Source organism: Microtus pennsylvanicus, chromosome 7 (assembly GCF_037038515.1).
Source record: "Microtus pennsylvanicus isolate mMicPen1 chromosome 7, mMicPen1.hap1, whole genome shotgun sequence".
Taxonomy (NCBI): domain Eukaryota; kingdom Metazoa; phylum Chordata; class Mammalia; order Rodentia; family Cricetidae; genus Microtus; species Microtus pennsylvanicus.
In genome coordinates, this window is record NC_134585.1 from 75435324 (window position 1) to 75461043 (window position 25720).

The following is a 25720-nucleotide window of genomic DNA, read 5'->3' on the forward strand; positions in this document are numbered from 1 at the left end:
TCAAATTCAGAGTACATGTGAAGAACTCTTGGGCTGAATATTCATTTTCTCCTTCAATTTCACGTGTTGAAATCCTAAGCCCGACACTTGGGCCTAGAGACTGGGAGGGCCTATGAAGGGCAGCTATGTCAAATGGGTGGAGTTTTTATGAATGGGATGGAAGTTCTTATACAATGAGATCAAGAGCTTGGGGCCCAATCTGCACCATTCCAGGACATAAGGCAGCTGCTTGTGGCCGAGAACACAGCCCTCTGTAGAGTCCATCAGACTGGCCTACTGCTCTGAGGTCTCAGGCTGTAGGACTGGGAGAAACACAGATTTGCTGTTTAGGAACCAGCGGTCTGTAGCGTTTGTCACAGCAGCCCACACTATGACACAGAGTGAGTGCACCTGGAATTGACATGCTTTTGTATTCTTGGCACAAGACAAATTTTGCTCAAAGAAAACTGAGAGAGATTCAAAAGATATCAGAAAGGACATCTGTTGCAGACGAGCTGAAAAAAATAGTAAAAGCTTATATTTTTGCATTATCTTTCATTGATGTTTTGAAGATTTTATTTATCTAGTTAGTTGTTTATGAGTGCTTTGCCTGCACGCATGTCTAATGCCACATGCATGCAATTCCCATGGAGGCAGGAAGAGTGCAGCTGATATCCTGGAACTAGAGTTCCAGATGGTTGTGAGCCACCAGGAGAGGGCTAAAACTGAGCCCTGGTCCTCTGGAAAGGCATCCAATGCTCTTCATTGCTGAGCCGCCTTCCAGACACCCATCAGTATTTTATTCATTTATTCATTTGTTTAGTCAGAGTTTATGTGCCTTAAACAATTCTTGAATGAAGGAAATGTCAAAGGAATGTGTGCCATGCTGTTTTATTTAACATCACAGGATAACAACAGAACAGTGGTAGGCTCTCTAGACTCCTTGTGACACAGAATTCACTTCCATCTTATTGACCATAAAGAGATAATGGGCTGCATTCTTGTCCCCCACCCTCCGTGGCACACAGAGCATCAAATCCAATTGAAATACTGAAATCCTAGAACTCCTCCAATTTTTGAAAATCAAGAGAAAGATCAGACTCAGGGAAAAGCGAACTAAGAATACAATTTAAAGGTTTTTTTCTCGTTGTTTATCAGAATGCTTCTTTCAGTTTTGTTCTCTTGTTTCTCTTCCTGTCCCCTTTGACCAACAATTATTCCTTGCTAATGCTGTTCTCTGTAGCAAGTATTTTACACATACTTTACATCTCTTATGTTGATATTATTTTTTCCATTTTACATCTGAAGAAATGAAAATACGTAGAAGTAATGACAGTAGACAGTTTAATGAATTATGAATAAACACTGGCCTTCTGGGGCTTACACAAAAATCCTTATCTACATGAGAAGAATATCTAAAACTGTATATATAGAACATTACTCTATTAATATGTGCTACATAGGATATTTTATCACTGTCATGCTTACTGAGCATGCTCCAGGCACTAAGTGCTGATATATATCATCTTGTTCAATTTGTTCAAAAATCCTATAAAACAGATATTATAGTTCATGTCCTATAAATTTGAGAAAAGGAGATGAAAGCAAGCCACAGTGGCATTTCACATGGCTAGTACATGGGACAGCAAGATTGAAATCAAGGTGGTTCTCTAGTGTCAGTCTGGTGTGCAGGTAACACCCTAGGAAAAGCGGCCTAGTTGTGAGCTTTGCTTCAGTGTATTTACAACTGTCATTCTTAATGTCTCATCTGATTCCAAAACACACAGACTCAAGTCGAGAGAGTCACAAGGCTGGATGGGAACGAGTGAGACACATTCAAAAGTTGGTTTTTATTTATAGGTCATTGTCTCTCTGACTAATGCCAACTGCCATCCCTGTCTCATTCCAGCCCCAGCTAGATTAGGTTAACTGAAGTCAATTGTTCTTAAAGCAGATCTGCAATGGGACATGAGGGCAATCTGGTTCTGTGAAAGGATTTCTAACACATCCCAGCTGCGCAGAGGAAACAGGAGAATTCCATTCATGTCTCAGTCCTGCTATGGCAGACGAGCACCAACAAAGCCAGTGAGTGAGTGTCCCTCATGGTCCCCGTAGGGCTCTAGCACACTGTAGGCTGGGTACACTCTAAAAGTCACATGACAAGCACAGAAACACAAGGTATCATGGCTGAGTTCACTCTGTACTTAAAAATGGGTTTTCAAAAGAGTGCTCTTATTGAGCAATGAGCATCAAGAAAGAAGGGTGGCCACCATAATCTCACTTCTTATGCAGAGAGCATCAAAATGCCTGCACCTGTTGGGCGGCTCTATTCACAATTGCAGCAAATGCCACTACAGGGCTTTTCGACATACTCTTGGTTTCCTCATTAACAAAACAAAACAATAACCTGGGTTGTCAATATTGTGTGGAGAAAATAAACAGCAGACAGGAGCATCTTTGAAAGTGGTGGCAACAGCAACAGAATGCTACTGAGAACTTGATTAATTAGCACATGTAAAATATTAAGTCATTCTACAGTAGGTCGCAGTCATAGTACAATTTGGCAAAAAAAAAAAAAAAGAATACAGGCTTGGCCAGCTCTTAAGACTAGAACGCATGCAAATGAGATAATTGTGTCTTCAAATGTTTGCCGGCCAATTTGTTGACAAATTTCCCAGAAATGAATCTCGGAATCAAAGCCACACTCTAAACGAAACAAATCAATGTTTGTCCTTTGCACATCCAGAGTTTACACAGTTGACCTGCAAGAGTATTTTCAGTTGTTCCTCAGGTCACTACCAACTGTGACTTAGGATTTTCTGGTCTTTATGAAGGGTATGTGTACGTACATATGGATGTGTGTGTGTGTGTGTGTGTGTGTGTGTGTGTGTGTGTGTGTGTGTGTGTACACAGTGGCCGAAGGACAGCCTTGGGTGCCATTCCTCAGGAATCCTCTACCTTATTTTATGTTTCAGGTTCTTTTCTTCAGAGCTGAGGTTTGCCAAGCGGGCTATTCTCCCTAGGCAGTGAGACCCAGGAGCTTCCATCCCTTTGGCATGCGTGCTGGGAATCTAACTCATGTCTTCATGCTTGCATGGTGAGTGTTTTACAAAGCGCTCTCACGGTCCCTATATTTCCAGTCTTTAAACCTGAATTCAGACTTCCCAGTTAGTAATACTATTACCCCTGAGAGCAATAACATGTAAATGAATAGAACTAGATCACTGAGCAGCTGAGAGGACAAGTCAGTACTGCCAGGGCCAAGTTGTCATTGACTTCTGATATATTGGGTTCCTTCATTGGAATCTACATATTTCTGCCAAAGCAGTATTCTAGGGATTCTTTTCTCCCAATGGGCCAATTCCTATCACCCTTCTCATTCTCTTCCCCTGTAGATGCTCACGGGCCTCTCAGCACTTATCTGAGCTTCAGCAGGCCAAGCTTGCACCTGCCACTGATACACATGCCACTCTCCTGGCCATGGGTGGTAATTAGTAATCTTGAAAAACTGTGCCTCTGGGACTGGATATGGCACGCTATCCTGCTTAACATGACTCAGAGAGAAATCTGGCTTTGGCTCTTCATTTGCGTATTTCCCTCAGAGACTAATCATCACTTTTCCTTCTGGAGTTTTTCTCAGGCTCTCTGAGGCTGTGCTGAGGCATTGATAACAGCATCCATTACCTTAGTCAGGTTCTTCTTATCCCTGCACCCTCATTCTCTGGGATCACATTTTATCTATGACGCAATGTCATTATTTTCTTGTGGGAGAGAAGACTAATAACGTGATCAAAAGCCAAACAGGTACAAAAGTATTTTGACTTTTAAGCAGTACATGTGTGCATATCCATACATATAGATAAGAACGTATGGTTCATTCTAGTTTTAATTGCTGATTTGGATCTTGTGAACCAATCAGACCTAAAATTGAATAAAAGGCCAGGTGCTTATGGGTATATATATTTTCTTGGAAAGGGTCTGAAGCAGTTACACAATTCTCAAAGGGACTTGCGAATCAGAGGTTTAAGAACCACTGTTCTGAACACAACAGGAAAAGATAAAGTGAGCAAGGGTAAAGCAGCGCTAGTTCATAATCTTGCTAGTAATCTCTAGATAACTACAAAGGTCTTAGCTTTGCTCTAAATAAGATGAAAGTAGCTATGAGAAAAAATTGAAAAGGCAAGAGAAAAATGATCCTCCCAGGGTGTCCCTTTATGTCTGTCTTTGCTGCCCAAGAAGACAAGAAAGCACTTACTTGTTCCCCACGGAGTCCAGGGAGCCCTGGATGTCCTTTGGGACCCTGTAGAAATAAGTGAAGATAAGACATGGAAAGTCAACTTACACAAGGCGGTCAACTATCTAAACACAGGCTCTAAAACACAGGGAATTTAGTTTCTTTGTTTACTTGCTCTGTTTTCAACACTGGACATTGAACCCAGCTTCTCATCCACGACAGGGGAACAAGCAAGCATTCTCCCACTGAACCATGCCCCTAGCCCCTAGTTAGCTCTTTACCAGTACTTTTAGTTCCCCAGTCAATACAATAGCCTTTCGATTTCTTACTAAATTTGAATAAGAGTTTAATTTCAATCAGAAAACCTAATTCTTAAAATAACTGTCATAAAAGGCTCCTATCTCCCAAAGAATCTGTGAAATTTACTGAGGCATTTACAAAGTTGTGTTTAGCTCAGTAACATTGAGACAACATGCCTTCAGACATAATTCTGTTTATAATTACTGAAAAGTTAGAGCACATCTAGCCCTGTCTCTAATCCAGTCACCATTGCAACTCATGAATGACTAAGGAAAGAGTCCATGGAGTCTTTCAAATGGCCCTGTAAAGTCTTCTGGGAAATCAGCCATAGAAGTCTTTTCCAGGTAAGAGAACCAATGAACAAATATCAACCTCTCTCACTGGCACCCTATGTTATAAAACAGATAGTATAATTTTCCACTAGAAAAATCTGCAGCAGAATTAAAGAAGTTCAAAGACAGAACAGGGAGAAAGAGACTCTGGGGCTTATTGATCCAGATAGAATCAAATATCCTGGAATCAATATCTCATTTCCAGAAACTTGGTTCACATAAAAGAACAAGAAAGTTTCCCTTTTTTCCTTTTTTTTCGGTGTGTGCATGTTCATGCATATGAGGTTTGCTTGTGTGTAAGTGTGCATGTGTGTGGGGAGACCACAGGTTGATGCCTGGCTCTTTCTCCACCTCTCTCCCCCTTGTTTTTGGAGACAGGGTCTCTCACTGACCAGGGGCTTACTACCCTGCCTCACCAGTGCGGGAGTGCAGAAGTGCAGCCTCACAGCCAGCTTTCCTACACAGTGCAAGAGTTCTAAACTCAGGCCTTCATGCTTGGCAGCAAGGACGTTACTGACACAGTCATACCCCCGCTCACATTTCCTTTCCTTAAGTATTTATAGAATAAGGCTGAAAAGACAGGCTCAGGAGTACACAAAGGAATGTACATTAAATGTCCACAAGTTTGACCATAAGATTTGCTTGGCATTCAACCATCTCTACAAGGTCATCATATTACAGGACCTATTTTAGATTCTGTGTGATCCCCATTCCCCCTAATGCTGCAAAGGGGGGTTGAACCTCTGACCTCCTTGTAATGGCCTATGACACCATCCTTTGCAATCAAAAGCATATAAGTGAAACAAGATGTTTTCCGCGTCTGTTTTCGGTGTTGCTAGCATGAACAGAGTGAGCACAGTGGGTTCTGGCTCTAATCTTTTCAGTGACTCGTCCTATCCTGAGCCCCAGCGTCATCCTATGTAAAATGATAGCATTGAATTGGGTAATTGCTAAATTGCAGTTGCTAGAATTCTGTGAGCACAAGAATTCGTCAGAGAGGACTTTGTTACTTTTGTAGAAATTTGGCTGATTTAAGGATGAAAAGCAGATCTGAGACTCACTGCAGGCTTGAAGACACAGATCAAACTAGAGATGGATGTGCCCCATAGCAAGCATATCCTCAGGCTCCCAAGGTTGGTTCCCAACTCCATCAAAAGCAAAGACAGTTTGGAGATGAAAGGTCCCCACAGCTCTCAGGTGGATACAATCCTCAGTTGTGGCACTATTTTGGGGCAGTCTGGAGTAGGACATGGGGCCTAGTGGAGGAAGCAGGTGTGACTTTAAGATTCTGTCAGGCTCCCAGTCTCTTCCAGTCTCTGCTTCCTGACCACATGACAGGAGGAACTTCCCTTCCACGTGCTCTCCACCAGTGTCTGCTCTCCATGGGCTCGCAGAATGACACTGGGGTAAGCGGAATGGGAGGGGATAGGCTGGATACAGGCTGCTGTAATCTAGATTAAAGGTGTTTGTAATTAGAGACCTGAGGGGACTTAGAGCTGTCAGAGATAACAGGCCTCCTAGGAGCTTGGACTTCATTTAGACTTCGTTTCCATGCATTGGTGTGGTAGCTCAGTGCCTAGGCGGGTGTTCATTATGTGATGTTTTGAATGAAGTGATAAAAAATGGATGGAAAAATACTTGGGTGAAAGGGAGATTCTGCTTTTGAGTATTTCAAAATCAGCAGCATGTGAATTTTTAAATGAATATACTGATAAGAATAGAGCAAAAGCGTTCCTTAAGGAACTTGGTCAACAAGCAAATTTGACATCTCTATTTCAAAACTGATTAGAACATATTATAATAAATTAAAGAATCGTCTTAACTTTGTTATGGTATAACATTTTTCATAGCAGTAATCCCAGTCATAAATAGGGCTTAGAATTTTTGTTGTACATAGAGATTTTAATTTTAGATTTCTTTATTTTTATTAAATTTATCTACGTGTGTGTGTGTGTGTGTGTGTGTGTATGTGTGCTTCCTTGAAGAATAACTTGAAGAATAACACCAGGCTTTTGAATGGAAAAACTGTACTGAACTAACCACAGCAATGCCCAGTGAGAGATGGCAGCTAATTCTAAGGATATAGATAGATATAATTGTGGAAGCCGAAATACCTGAAGTCAAATGAATTTAATGCCAGTGTTGAAATGTCAACAACCTAAGTCAGACTGAAGGAAACACAGTTTTCAAAGCCTCGCTGCTGACAAGGCTTTGGTCACCCCTAGCTGCCACTCCAGCGAGTTCAGAGCCGAGTGGCCGTGCTCTCCAGTCCCCATGTGCAGCAAGGACACAGCGCAGACATGGAGACAGGGGTGGCGACACAGCTCGTAAGTAGCAGCTTTCGATTTAGAGGTTAGTACCACAGTGGGCTGGGAACCGAGCCAAGGCGAAACAGCTCTGCAGACTTTTATAGGGAGGATGGGCCCCTGAGAAATGATGTATGGAGTTGGCCATGGAGGGGAGGAAACCTTCACATTGTCTCCTCAGGCCCTGACACTTTGCCAGGCTAGATTCTTATTTAGATTCTTATTAACATTCCCACTGAAATTCAGTGTGGTCATGGCTCCTCAGTGCTCTCTTGCTCCACACAGCTTTAGAGAGACTGGAAAGTCACAGCGGACTCCATGGAAGCAATCTCTCCCTTGCCTCCTTCACACAGGTGTTTACAGTATGCTTTGCTGTGGACTTTTTTTTTTCCCCAAATAACCGAAGCAATTCTAATGTAATGAAACAGGCGTTCACGTTGGCTTCTATCATCTAAAACCCGGGAATGCCTTTTGATAGTCAGAAAAGGGTGTTTTAAATGCTTGCCGATTTTACAATTAACTGTTTGCATCCCTCATCCTCTTGACCCGAGGGAAGCTTTTCACTTGCTCACACGGCTGATGTTTTTACAAAGCAAAACAGGCGGCTTCCAATTTTAATATGGCAGCTGATGGGCTATTTATAAAGCAATTTAAAAAGCTCTCTTGAATCCAAGCTTGGACTCACAGCCCCTGTCTTCTGCCCAGCTCAGCATGCATTCTGGCTTCAATTGATCTGCTGTTTTGGCAAAAAAATGAGTGAGTGGGAGTTGAAAATATACTTTAATTTGTAGGAAAGTAAGAGTTACAAGCAGAAATGGTGTAGCAGAGGGATCAACAGAGGGGACAAACGCTGGGTAGAGAGGTGGGCGCTATTTTAAAAAGAGAGGTAAGCGCAGCTGAAGGGAGAAAGAACCAATTAACATAGTTCTGTTGAAGAGTAGTGAGTACTTCAGCTGCCTCACGCTGCTATTTCTATCTCAATAGTACTCACACTTGTCAAAACTTTCCACATTAATCTTTATGCTTCTCAACAGTTTTTGTGAGTTTCCTTCCAGTCATTATAGTTTTTAATATCACTTGAGTTTGGTTTATATTAGGAGAATTTTTAACATTTTCATATCCTTTCCAGAGAGAGGATAGTGAAGTCATGTCATCTGCTGTCCAAAACTCTCGTGAAAATCAGCACCACACATCTGTCTCATTCAGGCTGGGTGCAGCTAGAAATATGGCAAACTGAATGCTTGCCTTGTTGACTCCCGTGGGAGGCCTCACCCCTTCTGCATGGAGATGGGGAGGAGAGGATGGGGGAGGAGAGAGGGGAGAGGGAACAGGAGGAGAGGAGGGAGAGAAAACTGGTTGGTATGTAAAAATATATAAAAGAAATATGGCAAACTGAAACTCAGATACTGACTTGAATTATGAACTAGCTCACAGGAAATGCCATGAAAAAAAACAACCGTCCAGGACTGAGTTCAAGATCACCAGTGTGTGACTTTGGGTGAATTATTTACCCAAGAATACGTCAGTTAATTTGTGTATGGTCTACTCGCGATTACATACACCCCAGCATTGTTTCAAAAAGTACCCAGCAAACTAGAACACTGCACATAATAAAATAGTTACTGTTGATATTAGCAGTGTTACCCAAGTAATGCCCAAGATGGTTCAAGTGATAGAAAGATGTAATCAGTTCATAGCAATCGAAACCTAAGCACCTTATTTACATCTCGGTGTGAACATGTATATGGTTAAAAGCCCACAGGTCCTGTCTCCATAGATTTTCTATCTTGATCCTGCTATAGCTCTTTGTGATGCTGAGCAAGTTTCTTAACCTCTCTGGGCCAATCTTAGCTTCCTCACTTAGAGAAACTTAAGTACTGACTTGATCTTGGGAATTCATCTACCACTCTAGGGGCGGGCTGTAAGAATGAAGGAATACGGGTGTGTGAGACACTGCTAGTACAAGTCTCCGCTCTAGATTCTTCTAGTACAGGCTCTATTTGTAGGAACCAACTCCTTGAATTAACTGGTACAGAAAAAAAAAAAACCACCTTAAATTGAATTAAGGAGCTCAACTTTAAAAAAGGTCATATTTTTTAAGTGTAAATATCCATATATTTTTATAATGAGCTCAAATTATATTTACATAAAATCACAGTTATACAGAAAATTTAAAGTACTTCCTTCTTTGGGCAGATTTTAATGTCGTTGGTTTTTTATTTATTTTTTTTATTAAAAATTTCCACCTCCTCCCTGCCTCCCATTTCCCTCCCCCCCCCTGGGTGGAGGGGGGAGGACCTTGGACTTCCCACAAGGCAGGGAACTCTGAAAAAGGGTCATTATTATCTGAACATTCTACCAAATAGCATCTGCCTTTTATCCTTCCATACAGGAGGGGCATTAAAGTATACCAAACTCATTTTGAATGTAGATTACACCCTCATATAAAATGCATACAGATAGACAGTCAGATAGAAAGTTGTCTCAGTCCAGCCTTGCCCCTCCCACCTGATGCTCTGCCTCACTACAAAGGAGGAAGAGCAGAGCCAGTTGCCCAAGGACGGAAATCTGTGCACTGTGAGCCACATTAAATCTTTCCTCCTTTGAAACTGCTTCTCTCAGTATGTGTCACAGCAACAGGAAGTCTGACCAGCAAACGGCTCCTCGGGCTCATGTTTACAGACACATTGTGGTAGTCACTGCATCCTCCTAAGTGGGAATCCTTAAGAGAAACCCAAGGGTATGACTGATAGGCATCTCATTTGGGCATAAATGCTATAAGCAGACAGAAGAGCCTCAGAATGAAGATGCTGGGTTAATATACCTTAAAAGAGGGGGGGGTGTTGATACCCTGTCTGTGACGTTGCCTTTGTCCTACATGGGAATTCACTCTCCATCACTAAACTCCAGGGTCCTTTACTTTTCCTACGATATCATCTTTAACGGATATTAAGTTTCTGGATTATAATAGCTAAACTCTGATTAGTTTTCTTTTGCTGAGCAAAGAGATCTGAGGCTTTGTCGTGAGGCTCAACTCCGGAGTGGGATTGCAGTCACAGAAGCTCTCTGAGATCCATCTGGCATTCAATTACGTCAGAGAAAAACAGCTAAACTCCTCTTACCTTTTCACCTTGTAAACCAGGGGGCCCCACTAATCCAAAAACACCATGGTCACCCTGTAAACAGAACACAGAGGTTTAATACCATGAAAGAAAAGAGAAAAGGAAAGCTTCAGCTTGAGAGAACAAACCTTGCGCATGCACCGCTGATCTTGACAGTCTGCCCTGAGTTCCATCTTGTTCTCTCTCAACCCTTCCCAGCATTCTTTCTGTCTTCAGCATCTTTCCCCCAAACCTAGGGCTTCCTAACCCCTTCCAGTACTGACTACCTTATATTTTTCCATTTATATGCTTGTATTCCCTTTTCTGTGTTGTTCTATTCTCTAGGAATCCCTCTTACCAACAGTTTACAGTGTCTAAAGGAGTTTCCTTAGACATCCCACAGAAACTTAGGCAGAGGGATTCCAAGTTCATGGTGTACGTGGGCTACAGAGAGTGTTAAAGGCTATCTGGGCAACTTAATGAAATATGACCCCTCAAAGTAAAATTGGGAATGGAGAGGCCTAGGCTGATGCTCAGTGGTTGAATTGTTTGCTACACATGCGTGAGGATCCAATTTAGAAGCTCCAAAGCCCAAGTGAAGTCAAAACTGGCTGTAGTAGGTCACCATTGTCACCCCAGTGCTCCTCTGGCAGGATGGGAGGCAGACGGAGGAGAGTCCCTGAAAGCTTGTGGCTCAGCCAGCATGGGTTATGCAGTGGTGAACAACAAAGAGACCCTGTCTCCAACACAATGGAAGATAGTACTCAACAGTAACAGTCAAGGTTGTTGTCTGAATTTCACACATATGCTATGGCATGTGAATGCTCCTTACACACATGCACACACACCATACACATACCCATACATGGTACACACATGCACACACCGTACACCATACACATACCCACACATGGTACACACACGCACACACCGTATACCATACACACACACCAAATAAATACCCATACATGGTACACACATGCACACACACCATACACCATATAATATCCACACATGATATATATGTACGTATATATACAGACACACCATACACATACCCACACATAGTACACACACACCATATACATACCCATACATGGTACACACATGCACACACACCATACACCATATAATATCCACACATGATATATATGCATATATATGTACATATATATATACAGACACACCATACACATACCCACACATAGTGTACACACACACACACCATATACATACTTATATATAGTACAGATACACCCACTGAAAGGAGAGTTCTGGAGTCATAGTTTAGTGTACAGTACTTGCCCTGGTCAGCATTTGCACTGAGAAGGACAAGAAGCAGGGAAATGCGTCTGTCATTTTAAAACCATAGGTTTCACTTAATGCTCAATGGCAGAATGATATTAAATTTTGTATCTAACTGCATTTCTTATATACAATATTATCCACGGTTAGTACATCAATAAGTAAAAAGAGAAAATACTTCAACTGGAAACATCATTTAAGTTTCCACTCCCATACTGAGCCTATATTTTGTACAAAAAAATCATAGAGAAAGATAAAACCAAGCATTTGATATGGATGCTCATGTTTAATCTGAAGTCTCTATTTTGAAGTCACCAAACAGAGTTGACCTCTAATTCCAACATTTAATAAGAGAGCAAACATGCTATATTTAGGCACTCTAAAAGATGGCATTTGTATTTCTCAGATTTCCTGGTATTCTCCTCATAACTATGACCACATCAATGAAGATATTGTCTTTCTGGAAATAGACTTTGATTCCCTTATTGTGTTTTGCAGCATCTCTAAACTTAGTTCCGTAACAGAAAAAAAATACTAAAAGTTTAGATATTTTTGAGGATTCCTGGCAAGGCTTTAAGTTTATAAAAGTTTAAGTCAATTACGAGGTCAGATTTCAACCCAGCAATCACTGGAATTGTTTGGAGATTTTTGACTTGTGATTCTATATCAATATAAACAAAGCCATCTTATACTTGTATCGCATTTATCAAGAGCTTTCCAAATGACTTCCTATGGACCACACTAGCCTTTTAGATGACAGCCTTTATCCCAGATAAAGCAGTGGTTCTCAATCTGTGGATCACAACCCTTCTGGGGTTGAATGACTCTTTCACAGGGGTCATCTAAGACCATTGGAAAATGCAAGCTTGCATTACAATTCACAACAATAACAAAAACACAGTTATTGAAGTAGCAAGGAAAATAATTTTATGGTGGGGAACATGAGGAACTGTGTTAAAGGGTTGCAGCGTTAGGAAGGCTGAGAACCACTTGATGTACAGGATTTATAACATTCCTAACATATACAACTTTGTATTTAGGCATTACATGCTCACATATATTAACAGTAAAACCTTTGAGGTTAATAACAAGTCCTGGGCCAGATATGGAGGGGAAACTGCCTGTGAACTCAGCGCTTGGGGAGCAGAGATAGGAGTCAGTGTTATTTTTAGATGCACAGAGATTGCAAGGCTAGCCTGACTTACATGAGACATCATCCCAAGGGAACAAACACAAACAAAAAACCACATTCTGTTCCAATTTTAGCACATTCACCCCGTCTGATGCAACATCGGTCCACAGCAGACACTCGGTAACATTACTGGGAAGACAGATCATCCAGTGAAGGTGAACATAATATACTTAATTCTTCAAATAGTTCTTTGTTTGTTAAACTTCAGCAGTTTTCTGCTATCTTGTCTGGCCATGTAATTTAAAAAGAGAAAAATAATATATTTATTTGTGTGTATGTGTATGCGTGTGTGTGCATACCCACGTGTACATGTGAACATGTGTGCACCTGCTTGAGTGACCTCATTCACATATGCACATATGGAGGCTAGAGGTAGTGTTGGGTTTCCCTCCTGTAACTGTTTGCCTTTCATTTGGATGCGGGGACCCTAACGAAACCTGGAATTTGGGGCAAGCCCCTAAGATTTGCCTTTCTTGCCTCGCAGCACTTAAGTTATAGACCCCAGCGCTGTCCACCATGTTAGTTTATAAAAAAAGCAGTTGTTAGGGAGCCAAACCCAGGTCCTCAGGAAGGTGCAGCAAGAATTTTACCCGCTATGCCATCTTCCCAGACCCCTAGAAACTGGTTTGTCAATATTAAAAACAAATAAAACTATTTTTATTTCATTGAAAAATAATTACCTTTTCTCCAGAAGCAGCTTGGCCTGGCGAAAACCCGGGATCTCCTTTGGGGCCCTGGATATAAGAGAGACTTCGTGAAGCGTGAGTTATGTGGTGAGGGCTACCGGGTTCAGTCACATGTCCACAGACACTATACACAGTGTAATATATCAAGTAACGTCATTATGTGTCTGAATTCACAACAGCTGTGGTTTTCACCACAAGGCCAAGACTGTGCCTGTCAGTGTTTCATCATGAACGGAGCAGGGACCCTGCTGGAGGAGTTAGTGGCAGCTAATGGCTTTCTTCATTTCTTCAATGATGCAGCCATGGATAAGTTCCTCAGGCACCAGTAAGCAGCGTCCAGCTCAAGTATGCAAGGAACTCTAATTAGCCTCAGTGGGTCACAAACAAAGAGAAGACCTGAACTCGGAGTGCGACTGCCACTGGGGAAGGGAAGAGGATGACAGAGGGCACTTGGGTACAGAAATGACTAAAACCTGTTAAATTCATGTGAAAAACCGTTAATAATAAATAGAGAAGAACAACTTTGAGCTAGACATGGGTTGTTTCCTTTTTAGTGTTTTTTCAGTATTGTTTGTAAAAGCTGCAATCTCTAATAACATCGCAAGTACAACTGAAGTTTAAAAGAATAAACATTAAGCAATATTATTAAAGCTATTTTCTTTGCAGAATAGTGAAGTTTACACTACCTTTGCTACTTTTGAGACACAATGAACTTTTGTTATTGTTAGCTAAATATATTATTCCACTATTAACAATTATTTCACATGAATAATAATGCTATTATTCTGGCATTGGAGTGATGATAGTTTAATAAGAGAAAATTGCTCATCACAAACCTTAACATTTCATTACCATTCTCAGCTAAGACAAATAAGTCTCTATTCTTAGAGAATGGTAAATACTATTTTCACTATGTGTGAAAGAGAGAAGTAACTGCCTCTTCTCTCATGGATGTATGGATACTTCTAAATGGCTCACAAGCTGACCAACTGAGGAGAGATGACCCGAGGAGAAGCCCCACCTGATGCTCAGTATTTTCTTTTGACCAATTACAAATTTAGAAGAGAATTAGCAATACAACCAAGAACGTTGTGTCCTTCAGTCAAAGATGCTTTTTGAGAGACAAGCTTGTTTTCTAGTTGTCTGTTCAGAACCACCACCATTTCTAGCAATGATGCTACAGTGATTATGAGACTTTTGACCTAAGAAATTGGTTTATGGTATTTTAATAGTTAAGGACTCAACTCATTAAATAACAGTAATAATGATAAAAAATTATAATCGGGGCATAGAGGAAAGTGTAGTTACCCCCAGTACTTAGGAAGCTGAGGTAAGAAAGACTATTGAGTCCAGGAGTTCAAAATTAGCCATGTTGACGCAGCAGCACCCTTGTCTCAACAAAATAAAGCCTAAAATACCTTTACAGATAGCTGACAGTGTCTATTGTTAGAACCCGGTGTCTGTACTATGTGCTATATGGTATTATGCCTGTAGCTCCTGTGCCATTACAGGTCGGTACACTAGCCAGGAACTGGGCTGAGAGACCCAAAAAGCACAGACAGACACACAGAGAGACACAGAGACATGGGTCACTCTTGATACAAGAGTGCCAAGCTTATTGTGCGCAGGGGCAACGTATATAGTGCTCTGGCCACACCCCAGCTCCCGGGATCTTTCAGCTGCAGACCCATCAGCCTGCCATCAGGGTCTTGTGCTCAGAGCAGCTGCAGGCTGCTCAGAGCAGAGGAAAACAAGTTGTTTTGCTCAGAGCAGCTGCAAACATAGGAAAAAAAAGCTGCTCACAGGGAATTCAGGGTCCGGGAGTCCACAGCCCCCAGTGGCTCCCAACAGTCTATGTAAAGGGAGCAATAAAATCTAGATAAAATGTTATTTGCTTTCTATTGCTGCGATAAAAAATATTGACCAAAAACATCTAAGGGAAGGAAGGGTTTATTTGGCTTACATTTTTCAATTCTGATGCAGGAAGTCAAGCATGGCAGGTGCCTGGAGGCACGAACTAAAGCAGAGGCTATAGAAGGATTCTGCTCACTGGATTGCTCCACATGGCTCACCTGGCTTGCTTTTTTATGACGCTCAGGACCACCTGCCCAGACAATCTTCTTAAAGAGCCATGATCTAGGACTGTCAGAGACTTTCTATGCCCCAAGTCTAGCCTGAAAAGCAGGAAACTATTTTTTTTCAAGACAGGGTTTCTCTCTATAGCTTTGGAGTCTGTCATGGAACTCGCTCTGTAGACAAGGCTGGCCTTGAACCCACAGAGATCCAACTGCCTCTGCCTCCAGAATGCTGGAATTAAAGTTGTATGCCACCACCACCCGACCAGAGAATATTCTTTTAAGATGTCAAGAAAATGGCGTGCTGCTCATTAGGAATTTCTCACCTTTGGACCTGGCAATCCAGGTAACCCAGGATTTCCATGTGGTCCCGGAATGCCCTGTAAATAAGAAAAATGTCTCATTATTCTAAGAACAGATAAATTACAGGGCTTTTCTTGACAATCATATAACCGTTACATAATATAGTCTCATTAAAATAAATGCTAAATGTAAAACAAAAACCCTATTTTCAAAGCTATGCCTTCTGCCACCTCTGATATTCCGGCCCTGGAGAGAATAGCTGTGTTACTCAGACAGGAGGACAGTGGAGTTCATCTCTCACAACAAATGCTGCATATCCACCACCTCCATCCAGAGCACAGAGCTTACTGCTCCTTCTAAGGTGTGAAGAGTCAGAACCCAACAATGTGTGAGCCTTTGACAGCTGTACTCTTCGACCTGCGCATCCGTTTATACAGCCAAGATTTGCATCTCACTTCACTAACTCTGCCACGTCTATCCAGGTGCTTTCTCAAACCTCAGTTTGCTTCTACCTCCCTTTTAAAAGCTTGGCCTCGTCATCATGAGGTAACCCCTCTCTCCGGACAGCTGCTTTGGAAACTCCGGAATGTGAGATTCATAGTATGTCGCTTCCAGGCATTGTATGCTGTTTTAATCTGTTATGTAAATATTGTGTTATTGTTTCAACTACATCATGACTTGCTCTATTTAGTTCCAGGATTAAAATATTTTTACAAAGAAACTCTGTATCTTACTAATCTAGTACTCTGTCAGCCACTTGAATGTTTGTCTATTTGATTGTACGTTGCTGATGAATTACTATCATCTGGATTTAAAAATCGATTCTCTTCTTTGAGAACCTAGTTTGTACCTTGAACTATGATCATACTTGACAATTTTCATTACTAACTCATACAACAACCCTGTAAGAAAACTACTTTATTCTGACTCAAAAAATGAGAAAAACTCAGGTCACACACCAATGAGCACAGAAACTGAGACATTCTCCTGAAACCCTCCAGGTCTGCAGGTGCCTGATGGATTTTGTACTCCTGCCTCTGTGGTCTCTAAGCTCACATCTTAACATAGAACATAACTCAGCAATTACTTGTCTCTTCAGGAAAAATTGCCTTGGGGAACTCAACAATGTTGACACTGAAAATACATCTAACAAGAATAAAATTAAGGAGAAGCCATTACAGTCCATGACACTGGTAACCTTAAGAAAAAAAAGGGAGGTGGGAAGATCTACGAGTTTGATGAATAAGTTGTTGCTGTAGACTTCAGGGTAATGGGTTTAACCCTATTTCACAGAATTCAGCAGTGTAACCATGAGCCAACACTTTAGGAAAAAGGAGTATCAACTAAAGTTGGGATTTTTCAAAGAGGGTTGACTTGTTGACTGTGACCACATAGGACCAAATTTAGGGAGGGAGAATTGCAAAGCTGCAACTTTCAAGTTAGAGAATCGATTATAGGGGATGAAATTAGGAATGTACCCAAAATAACTGGTCCCAAGAAGCAGACTGTTCTCGCCTTAGGAGCTAGCAGGTTGGGTGAATAGAGGGGTGGACATTAGAGACAGGACCCCATGCATCTTTGAGATTCAGAACATGAAGGTCATCCTGTCGGAAAATAACAGCTTTGGAGTAACAAGGGAACAGAATCAGTGCAAAGAAGGTGAGAGAAGAAAGGCAGGTCCCCAAAGTCTCCGCACAGAAGGTAGAAGGGGGAGCGTGACGGACTGACGAGTGGGAGAATCGAGAATAGATGATGATGTAGGCGACTCTGATAGACGATCGACCCCAGAGCTTCAGAAAATGCTAAGCAGAGCTAAAGCACTGGGAATTTATCTTCTCCTGCAGATGCACAGTCATTTGGTGGGAATATAGAGAGCACAAGGCAATATTTTACAGCAATTTGGCTTTATATTCTTGGTATGATTTAAGTAAGGGTGCAAAGAAAGTCCGTTACATTAGAGCCGTTTGCATCTGTCTTTGTAGCACACAATTCTTTTTCAGTTTATTCAAGAAAGACTTTCTTCAGCAAAAATCTACATTTATTTCTCTAGGTTGAGAGAAACTAACTAACAGAGCAATAAATCTTTCGTGGGATCCATTTATGTGAGAAAATACTGCTGATCCATAGGCAGCTTTTTTCCTTCATAATTCTTTTTTCTAGTTGATGACTCCGGTATTTCCTACTATACAGTCTAGGAATGCACTATTTTAAGGCAGTCAGACCCAAACAAACCTGACCTTAGAACATTGGTATCATTTTATAACTAAGAATAATATGAGGGGCTAACCAACCAGCCACAGCTCTCCAAAGTTGACCCTATTCCCTGGACATTTTCACAGGGCGTTCTTTGGCTGCCCACACCCACACAAACCAGGCTGCACTGCAGGAGCTAAGTATGAAGAGACATTTCCAGACGATGCCCGTACTGTCCAGCATTAGGAAAAAACAAAGACCCTAGCATATTACACTTCTATCTGATAACATGACTCGAAGTTCGTCTACTCACCCGCGGGCCTCTCTTGCCTGACGGACCCGGGATACCCATGGGACCAGGGGGACCCTTAGGAAGAAAAATCAAGGTATTAGGCAGGATAAATAGCAATCGTGTCTTTCTCACAAATATCTGTCCTATGTCTGCTCCACAATAACTCTCCCCCGCACACACATTCCCTGTTCCCAGCTGACAGTGGTTTTAAAGCGACATTAACTTCTAACCCACATCAACATGGATGAGGTGAAACCCTACCACTTCTCCTCTTTAATCTGGCTAGAAATGGCAGCGGGAAGTCGTCGGCTTACAGCTACAGCCACACTATCTGGTTTCTACAGAGAGCATAACTAGTAGTTTTGTGAGTGATTTTTACTCACATTTTTTTTTTTACTAAATTTGTTTTTATTATGGAAGGAGAAATTCAACTTAGATCTGGCACTCAAGTGCAGGTTTTCTTTTTCTTTAACACACTTCAAAAAGAGTATTTTAACCTCGAGAAATGGAAGGACTAAGCATTTCGTGTTTCTGTAAAAGAATTATACCAAGGATCTTCATGAGGTGCTAACCTGTTATGCTGAGGTATTTCTTATAAAGACATAATAAACCTGTCTCATAGCAAATGTGACATACCAGGAGCTCACTAATAAAGCTAAATGACTTATAAAGGAAAAATGAAGGGACTAGAAAGCTAACTCAGGGATTAAGAGCACTGGCTGCTCTTGCAGGGGACCTGGGTTCAGTCTCTAGTATCCTTATGGTAGCTCACAGCCGTCTATAACCTCATTTCCAGGGGATCCAATGCCCTCTTCTGGTTTCTGCAAGCACGGGGCATTCATGCTGTGCAGTTATGTAAATGAAGGGAAAACATTTAGACACAGAGAATGAAAATCAATATTAAATTAAAAGGATGAAAAGATAACCCTCAGTATGGGAATATATTTACAAACCATTCCTCAGACAAATTAGTAATAGAATATATCAGAGCTTTGAAAACTTCACAGCAAAATAATCTCTGCACATGAAGAAATTATCGACATGAACATTAGTTGATTAAGATATACAAGTATCTAATAAGCATGTAAAAACTGATCAGTTTACCTAGTTTAGTTAAATGCAATTAAAACTGTAATCAGATACCGTCTCACCTCAGTTATCTTTCCAAAAAGCAAAAAAAAGGAAGTTGCTTACAATGCACTTCCTGTTTACTTAGGTAATAGCATATTCTTTTAGAATTTTTGATAGAATTGAAGAATTTATAGTTATAGTTATAATTTTCCTTAGTCATGATAAAAATAAAGTACATATAAATATTGTAACTGTAAAAAAAACCAAAAACAACACAAAAAAACAAAGACAGCAAGGATGAAGAAAATCTCATAAACTCTTGTTGGTGGGAATGTAAATTAGTTTGTCAATTACAGAAAGCAGTATGGACATACCACAAAACCTAAAAATAGATCGACCTTACCATCCACTATCATACATACATACATACAGATATATATGACTCAAGTCGGCATGGGAGACAGAAACCTGCTCCTCCATGTTTATTGAGGCTCTACCAGCAGCCGCCAAGTGAGGGCATCAACCAGGAGATGATTAGGTAACAAAATATGCTATGTCTCACAGGCAAGGATAGCATACCAAGGATGAAATTGGAAGACACAGAAACGTACAATATAGTCTCATGCAAGCATAGAAGATAATATTATAAGTATAGCTGACACAAACATGTACATTTATTATGTGTCTATAAAATAACAAATTAAAAAGTATACTATAGAAGAACTGTATAGGGATGAAGTCAGAAAAAAAATGCTATCACCCCAAACTGGGAAACTGGCCAGTCCACTGGGTTTACATAGAAAGATCAGCGAGTAAAACAGCGTCTTCAGGTTCCTGGAAATCTGTTACCAGTCATTCTCCCATTGGCACTCTCTAATCTTCCATCCCCCACCCTGTTTGGGACTCTCCAGGCTCCGCTGTGGTCTTCTCATCAGAAAAACCTCTACTCTGTTCTCAACGTCTTGGTAACTCTTAGCAATGCCAATTAACTTCTTCCCCCCAAGTAATCCTTTTTGTTCCTGGCTTTTGTAAAAGCACGATATTTTTCTCTGCCATCATTTCAGCTATTCTGATTTCTTCTTCTAACACCAGCAGGCGAAGTCCCCCCCGACTTTGGTTCCCGCCCTCTTGCACAGCTTTCTTTGTAAATATTGCACAACCTTATCATTTTAACTGCAGCACTGACAAGGAAGACTCTCGGATTTGTGCCCCAGCCTTAACTTTGCTTCTCCTACTCTTTCAACTGAATGATGTTGCCTTTCTTCTCATCAAGCATCTGCTGCTGCTGATAAATGGATGGATTTGCATCATTCCTTTCAGTATTGTTATTGCTACTCTCTGACTATCTGACAACCGTCTCTGATTTATTTTTTTTAACCTGGACTCCATATCCACTTAACCTGCAAGATCTATTATATATCTTCCTTCAAAACATCTCTCGAATCTACCTTCCCATTTTCTCTTCTGCCAACCCGAATCACATCCAAATCATACAACACCAAGATGGAACCAGGAACTTCCCACCTATTTTGGAGACTATGGCCAGACTGAATTTTGTAAATTAGTCTTTTTAATTAGGAATCTACAAAATTCTGGAGAAAAATATAAAGCTCAAACTTATCAGCTTGACAGTTGAGATTCTCAACGATGTGACACTCATCAAAAACTTGCTTGGGTTTTGGTCAGTCATTATCCAGCCTGACATAAAAGAGTTTGGCCTTAGAGACAGAAGATCTGTATTTAAATCCTGACTGTATCATTTACTAGCCATGTTATTATTGGCAAGACAATCTTCAGTTTCTTTCACTGAAACATGAGGACAATTGTACTAACGTAACAAGGCTTTTCTAAGAGAAGGCATATGAAGGGTGAGTTAGAGCATCATCCACATCAATGAGCGATGGTTGCTACTCCTCTCTTCCCCATTTCCAAATCTGCCTTTTATATCCATCAAAATATTTACTCCTTAAAGTCCAGTTCTACATAATTCTGTCATAAGGACCTAGTACAGTGATCTATCTGGGTTCTTTCATGGAGAAATAATAATATTTTATTATTTTTATTGGCTCCAAAATAATATTTTTCACCCCACACATTTAGTTTATGAGATTATGTCTTTAGGTCACATATGATTTATTTTATTGTTTTTAATTGTGTGTATGTGTAGATAAGTGTGTGTGTGTGTGTGTGTGTGTGTGTGTACTCACACTTATAAGATCAGTGCCTTCAGCAGCCAAAGGTTTCAGATTCCCTTCGACCTGGAATTATAGGTGGTTGTGAGCTGCCCAAGGTGGGTGCTAGTAACTGAACTAAGGATAGAAGCAATGCTATCTCTTAACACCAAGCCATCTCTCCAGCACCCAATAGTGTGTATCTTGCTTCACCACAAGACATAGTTACACACGTACTTAATTTTCCTTATTGAAATGTATGCTCCTTCAGAACAAAGGGGCTGTGATTCTGCCTCAAGTTCTGCATAAACTGAGGAAACGCCTGTTGTGCACATTATTACCTTACAAATACAGATGGAATAGCGATTTGGGGCTTTATGGAAGAGATTAGGAAATTAATACTCACCCCACTACACTGACTTTTGGAGGAAAGTAGGTGGCTACCTATAATTCTTTACAAGTACTGCAAAGGGGTAATTCTATACAGCAGGGCATCTATTGGATTTATTGTAACCCTCAACAGTTTGCTTTAAGAAGACAACTTCCTCAAGGAATAGCCACAAGGAAACGCCAGCCAAGAATAGAGCATCATCTTATCTCAGTCTACGGCTTCTAGAACTCAGCTGACGATTCAAGTTGTATTTTCATCAAATGAAGATGTGTCTCAATGGTGTTAGAGAGATGGATCAGCAGTTAAGAGCACTTGATAGACCTGGGTCTGATTCTCAGCACCTATGTGGTGTTTCACAACAGTCTGTGATTCCAGGGGATTGAACGCCCTCTTCTGGCCTCCATGGCCACCAGACATCCATGTGTTACAGAGAGACATGCCAACAAAACATCCACAAACATAAGACAAGAAAATACTAATAAAAAGCCATCCTCTTAGAACATATGTAGTATACTTAAATTTTTGAAATCAAATTTTTGAGACATGCAGACAAATTACTTAAGATTTACAAATATCAAAGGCAAAAACAAGCCCTGGTCTCCTGGTCTATCCTATGGTGTTTGGTCCAGAAACCTCTCTGAAATACATGGTAAGTTAGTGCATTAAGACATAGTTTAAAAAGAAAAATCCAACTTACAGGAGGTCCAGTGTCCCCTTTTGGCCCTCTCAGATACTCCACATCAAGCATTTCACTATAATCCTCATAATAATAATAATCATAAGGCTGGGCTTCATAGCTATGGTCGATGGTATAAGTAGCATCAGGGTGAAATTCCCCTTCCTTCCTTAGTTCAAGGTGGTTATCCACAGAGGGCCCAAGCGTCACTCTATACAAGGAGGTGTTAAAAATCTGTTCCCTTTCCATGAGTTCATTGGTGTGTAGATTTGCTGTGATTTTTTTCTTGAGATTAGTCATGGCCTCTTGATTTGTGTGTGCAATGCTAGGTGATGTCTGCGTAGGCAGAGGCAGGCCAGCTGCTTCCTCATTGTGTTGGGTGATGTTGTCTGCTCCATCTAAACGGGGGCTAAATTTCTTCTCTGTATTTATTCTTGCCTCACTGTGGCGATGATGAGACACTGGCGGGTTTAAATTGGTCTCTTCCTTGTTGATAATTTCTTTAGCTTGAAGTCCGTAGTTTGGGAGAGTCACAGCTGAGGAGTTTTCTGAATGGAAAGAAGTTAACTGGGACCATGATGTCTGGTACTCTTGGCTTCCCTGTACTGTGGAAGAATTGTTATTTCTGATATTTGGAATATCTTTGCCATCAGAGAACGTCTTCTGTGGCAATTCTGTTTTACCAAATCCTTTGGGCAAGGGAGTGTATTCTGTGAAATTCTTCTGTACCAATTCTGTTTTACCAAATCCTTTGGGCAAAGGAGTGTGATTCGTGAGTGCCTCTTTTGGTAATTCTGTTTCACCAAATCTTTTGGGAAAGGGTGTGTGTTCTATGAATGTCTTCTGTTTCAATTCTGCTTCACCAAATCCTTTGGGCAAGGGTGTGTGCTCAGGGTGTCTGGTTGGCATTACTGCCGAGTGAGGAAGGCTTGTTTCAGCTTGGGACGTGTCTGCTCGGGGGCACTGCTGTTTCATGTATCTGCAATAGTCTGTGGATGCTGCTGTGGAAGGAATAATATACAGCTGACACACTGTTCCTTCAAAGTGGACAGAATTATTATACATACTTCCCAAGGTGAACACACTGTGAGAGTCAAAGGTCTGAACCTCTGAAGCAGTCTCTCCACTAAAATATCTCTTTCCACATTCGACGAACATGGAGACCACTCGGTCTCTAACAGTGATGGCAAGCGAGTGCCATCGCTCATCGTGGACGCTGTAGTTGAAAACCACCGATTGCTTTCCTCCAACATGGACTATCAGTTTCTTAGGTAGTAACTGTACTCCTAATTGCAGCCTGTTGTTATTTCGAATGCTGAAGAGAAATGCATTGTTCATTTTACGTGACTGCAACCCAATCAATATGGTCATTGGCTGTCTTAAGCTAATTGGTAAAATGTTCATGAGAGGTGACTCGATGTAGGCATTATTTTTTAAAGTGACACCAAATTCTGTTAACTGGACCCTCTGAGGTAATGGTGTGGATGACGACGGCACAGCAGTAACTGGCCATGCATATCTTACATCTTTGTCTCCAAGGCCTAGTCGATGAAGAATATCTATGCCTGGAAATGAGATGAGGAAGAGAGAAAGGATCTTACTGGTACATTCATCCAAATGTTTGAGTATAAAAACAAAACTTTTTCCCAATCAACATAAGCATGCTTTATCAACAAGTAATTTCTAGGTAGCCAGCGCTAGAGAGAGATGCTACCTTCAGTCATTTGAATGAAGCAAGTGTGCACGCACCCCCGACATACACATACACATCATTATATTTTAGTCCCCCAAATATTTTAAAAACAAGTTTGGTGGCTTTGTTCTTTTTCATTTTATTGAAACTCCTGCCCCTTCACCATAAGTGCACACTCACAGCTTCTGAAACATCACTATGTCCTTACTAATAACTTAACATTTAACGACATCTATGTTTGGACAAAACTGAAACCCTGTGGATGAAAGTAACTTGTTACTCACAATTTCTATTTTAATAAATTAAGTTCACACCATCACTTAAATTCTAATTTTCCAAACTTCTGGGAATTTAGTTGAAGCTTTCTTTGACTAATACTTTAATCATATATTACACGTAAAGCTCCTTGGGAACCCAAATCCTTGAGTAAGGCATGAAGAGGAGTTTAAATTCGCTTTGCTGTAAGCCTTGCTCTTTCCCTGTTCCTTCCACGTTTCTCTGTCTTTCATATTTCCAGTTCTCTTCAGTGATTTGTACCCAGTTCATAGACTCTCTCTCAATATCTATTATGTAATACGTAGTCTCTACACAATATGGCTTTAATATAGTTGTGGATTTAACAAATCCATTGTTCTTTATATTATTGCCAGTAGTGATCTGCTTGTCTCTCTCACTCAACTATAAAGTCCTGAAAGACAGGTTCTGTCTGATTCATTACTACACTTCTACTGTTTCCTTGCAAAGAGCTCTACATTTCTGAATGAGTGAGCTTGTCCCACCAGAATCCAATCTGAATTCATATTCATCTTTAGAGTCATATAACTTTTAATGCCATTAATTAAATAATGAATGAATCTTTCTTAAAAACAGGGTCAGCTTAGTCAAAGGTGTCATCCATCTGCATCTATGTGTGTCTGTAATAATCTCTGGGTAAAAATAGCAAAGAATTGCAGTATGTACAGGAAAATGAAAAAAGATGAGATTAGCTGAGAATACTTGGCTCTATTAATTTTCCTTTTGTGGCAAAGCAGTAGATATTTGAGAGTTTCTGATCATTGCAAAGAATAAAGCATGAAGAGAGACTCTGAGGCCCAAGTCTGACAACTATGCATAACAACGAAGTATGTATGGAATATTATTCAAGTGTAATCCCGTACTATATTTGAAGTGTTTTCTCAGAGATATGTACAAACACACCAGTGAGTTAGAGTACAGTCATCAGTTGTGAACGAACTAGTGATAGCAATAATAAAGGGAATAACTGTGTAGTCTATGGTATTATGTGATAGTGAGTTCCAAACTTTTCCATAAAAATATTTCCAACAACAATGCAGAAATTTAAATTCAGTGGCCCATTTTAAAGCAGTAGCACATAATTTACAAAAATATACCTTTGCTCTTTCACGTTATTTCATTATAA

The 25720-nt window shown here is 40.7% G+C and overlaps 1 protein-coding gene across 1 annotated transcript in view; it reads right to left on the reverse strand.

Moving 5' to 3' along the window:
- Positions 1 to 24072, reverse strand: part of Col24a1 (collagen type XXIV alpha 1 chain) — a 219571-nt gene extending 195499 nt beyond the window's left edge. Inside the window, exons 1-6 of the mRNA XM_075981154.1 lie at positions 22629 to 24072; positions 18320 to 18373; positions 15837 to 15890; positions 13430 to 13483; positions 10274 to 10327; positions 4235 to 4279 (exon numbers count right to left, since the gene is read on the reverse strand). Of these exons, the coding sequence (XP_075837269.1) occupies positions 4235 to 4279; positions 10274 to 10327; positions 13430 to 13483; positions 15837 to 15890; positions 18320 to 18373; positions 22629 to 24011 (1644 nt within the window). The 5' untranslated portion in view covers positions 24012 to 24072. The remainder of the gene's footprint in view (positions 1 to 4234; positions 4280 to 10273; positions 10328 to 13429; positions 13484 to 15836; positions 15891 to 18319; positions 18374 to 22628) is intronic.
- Between the last annotated feature and the right edge of the window lie 1648 nt (positions 24073 to 25720).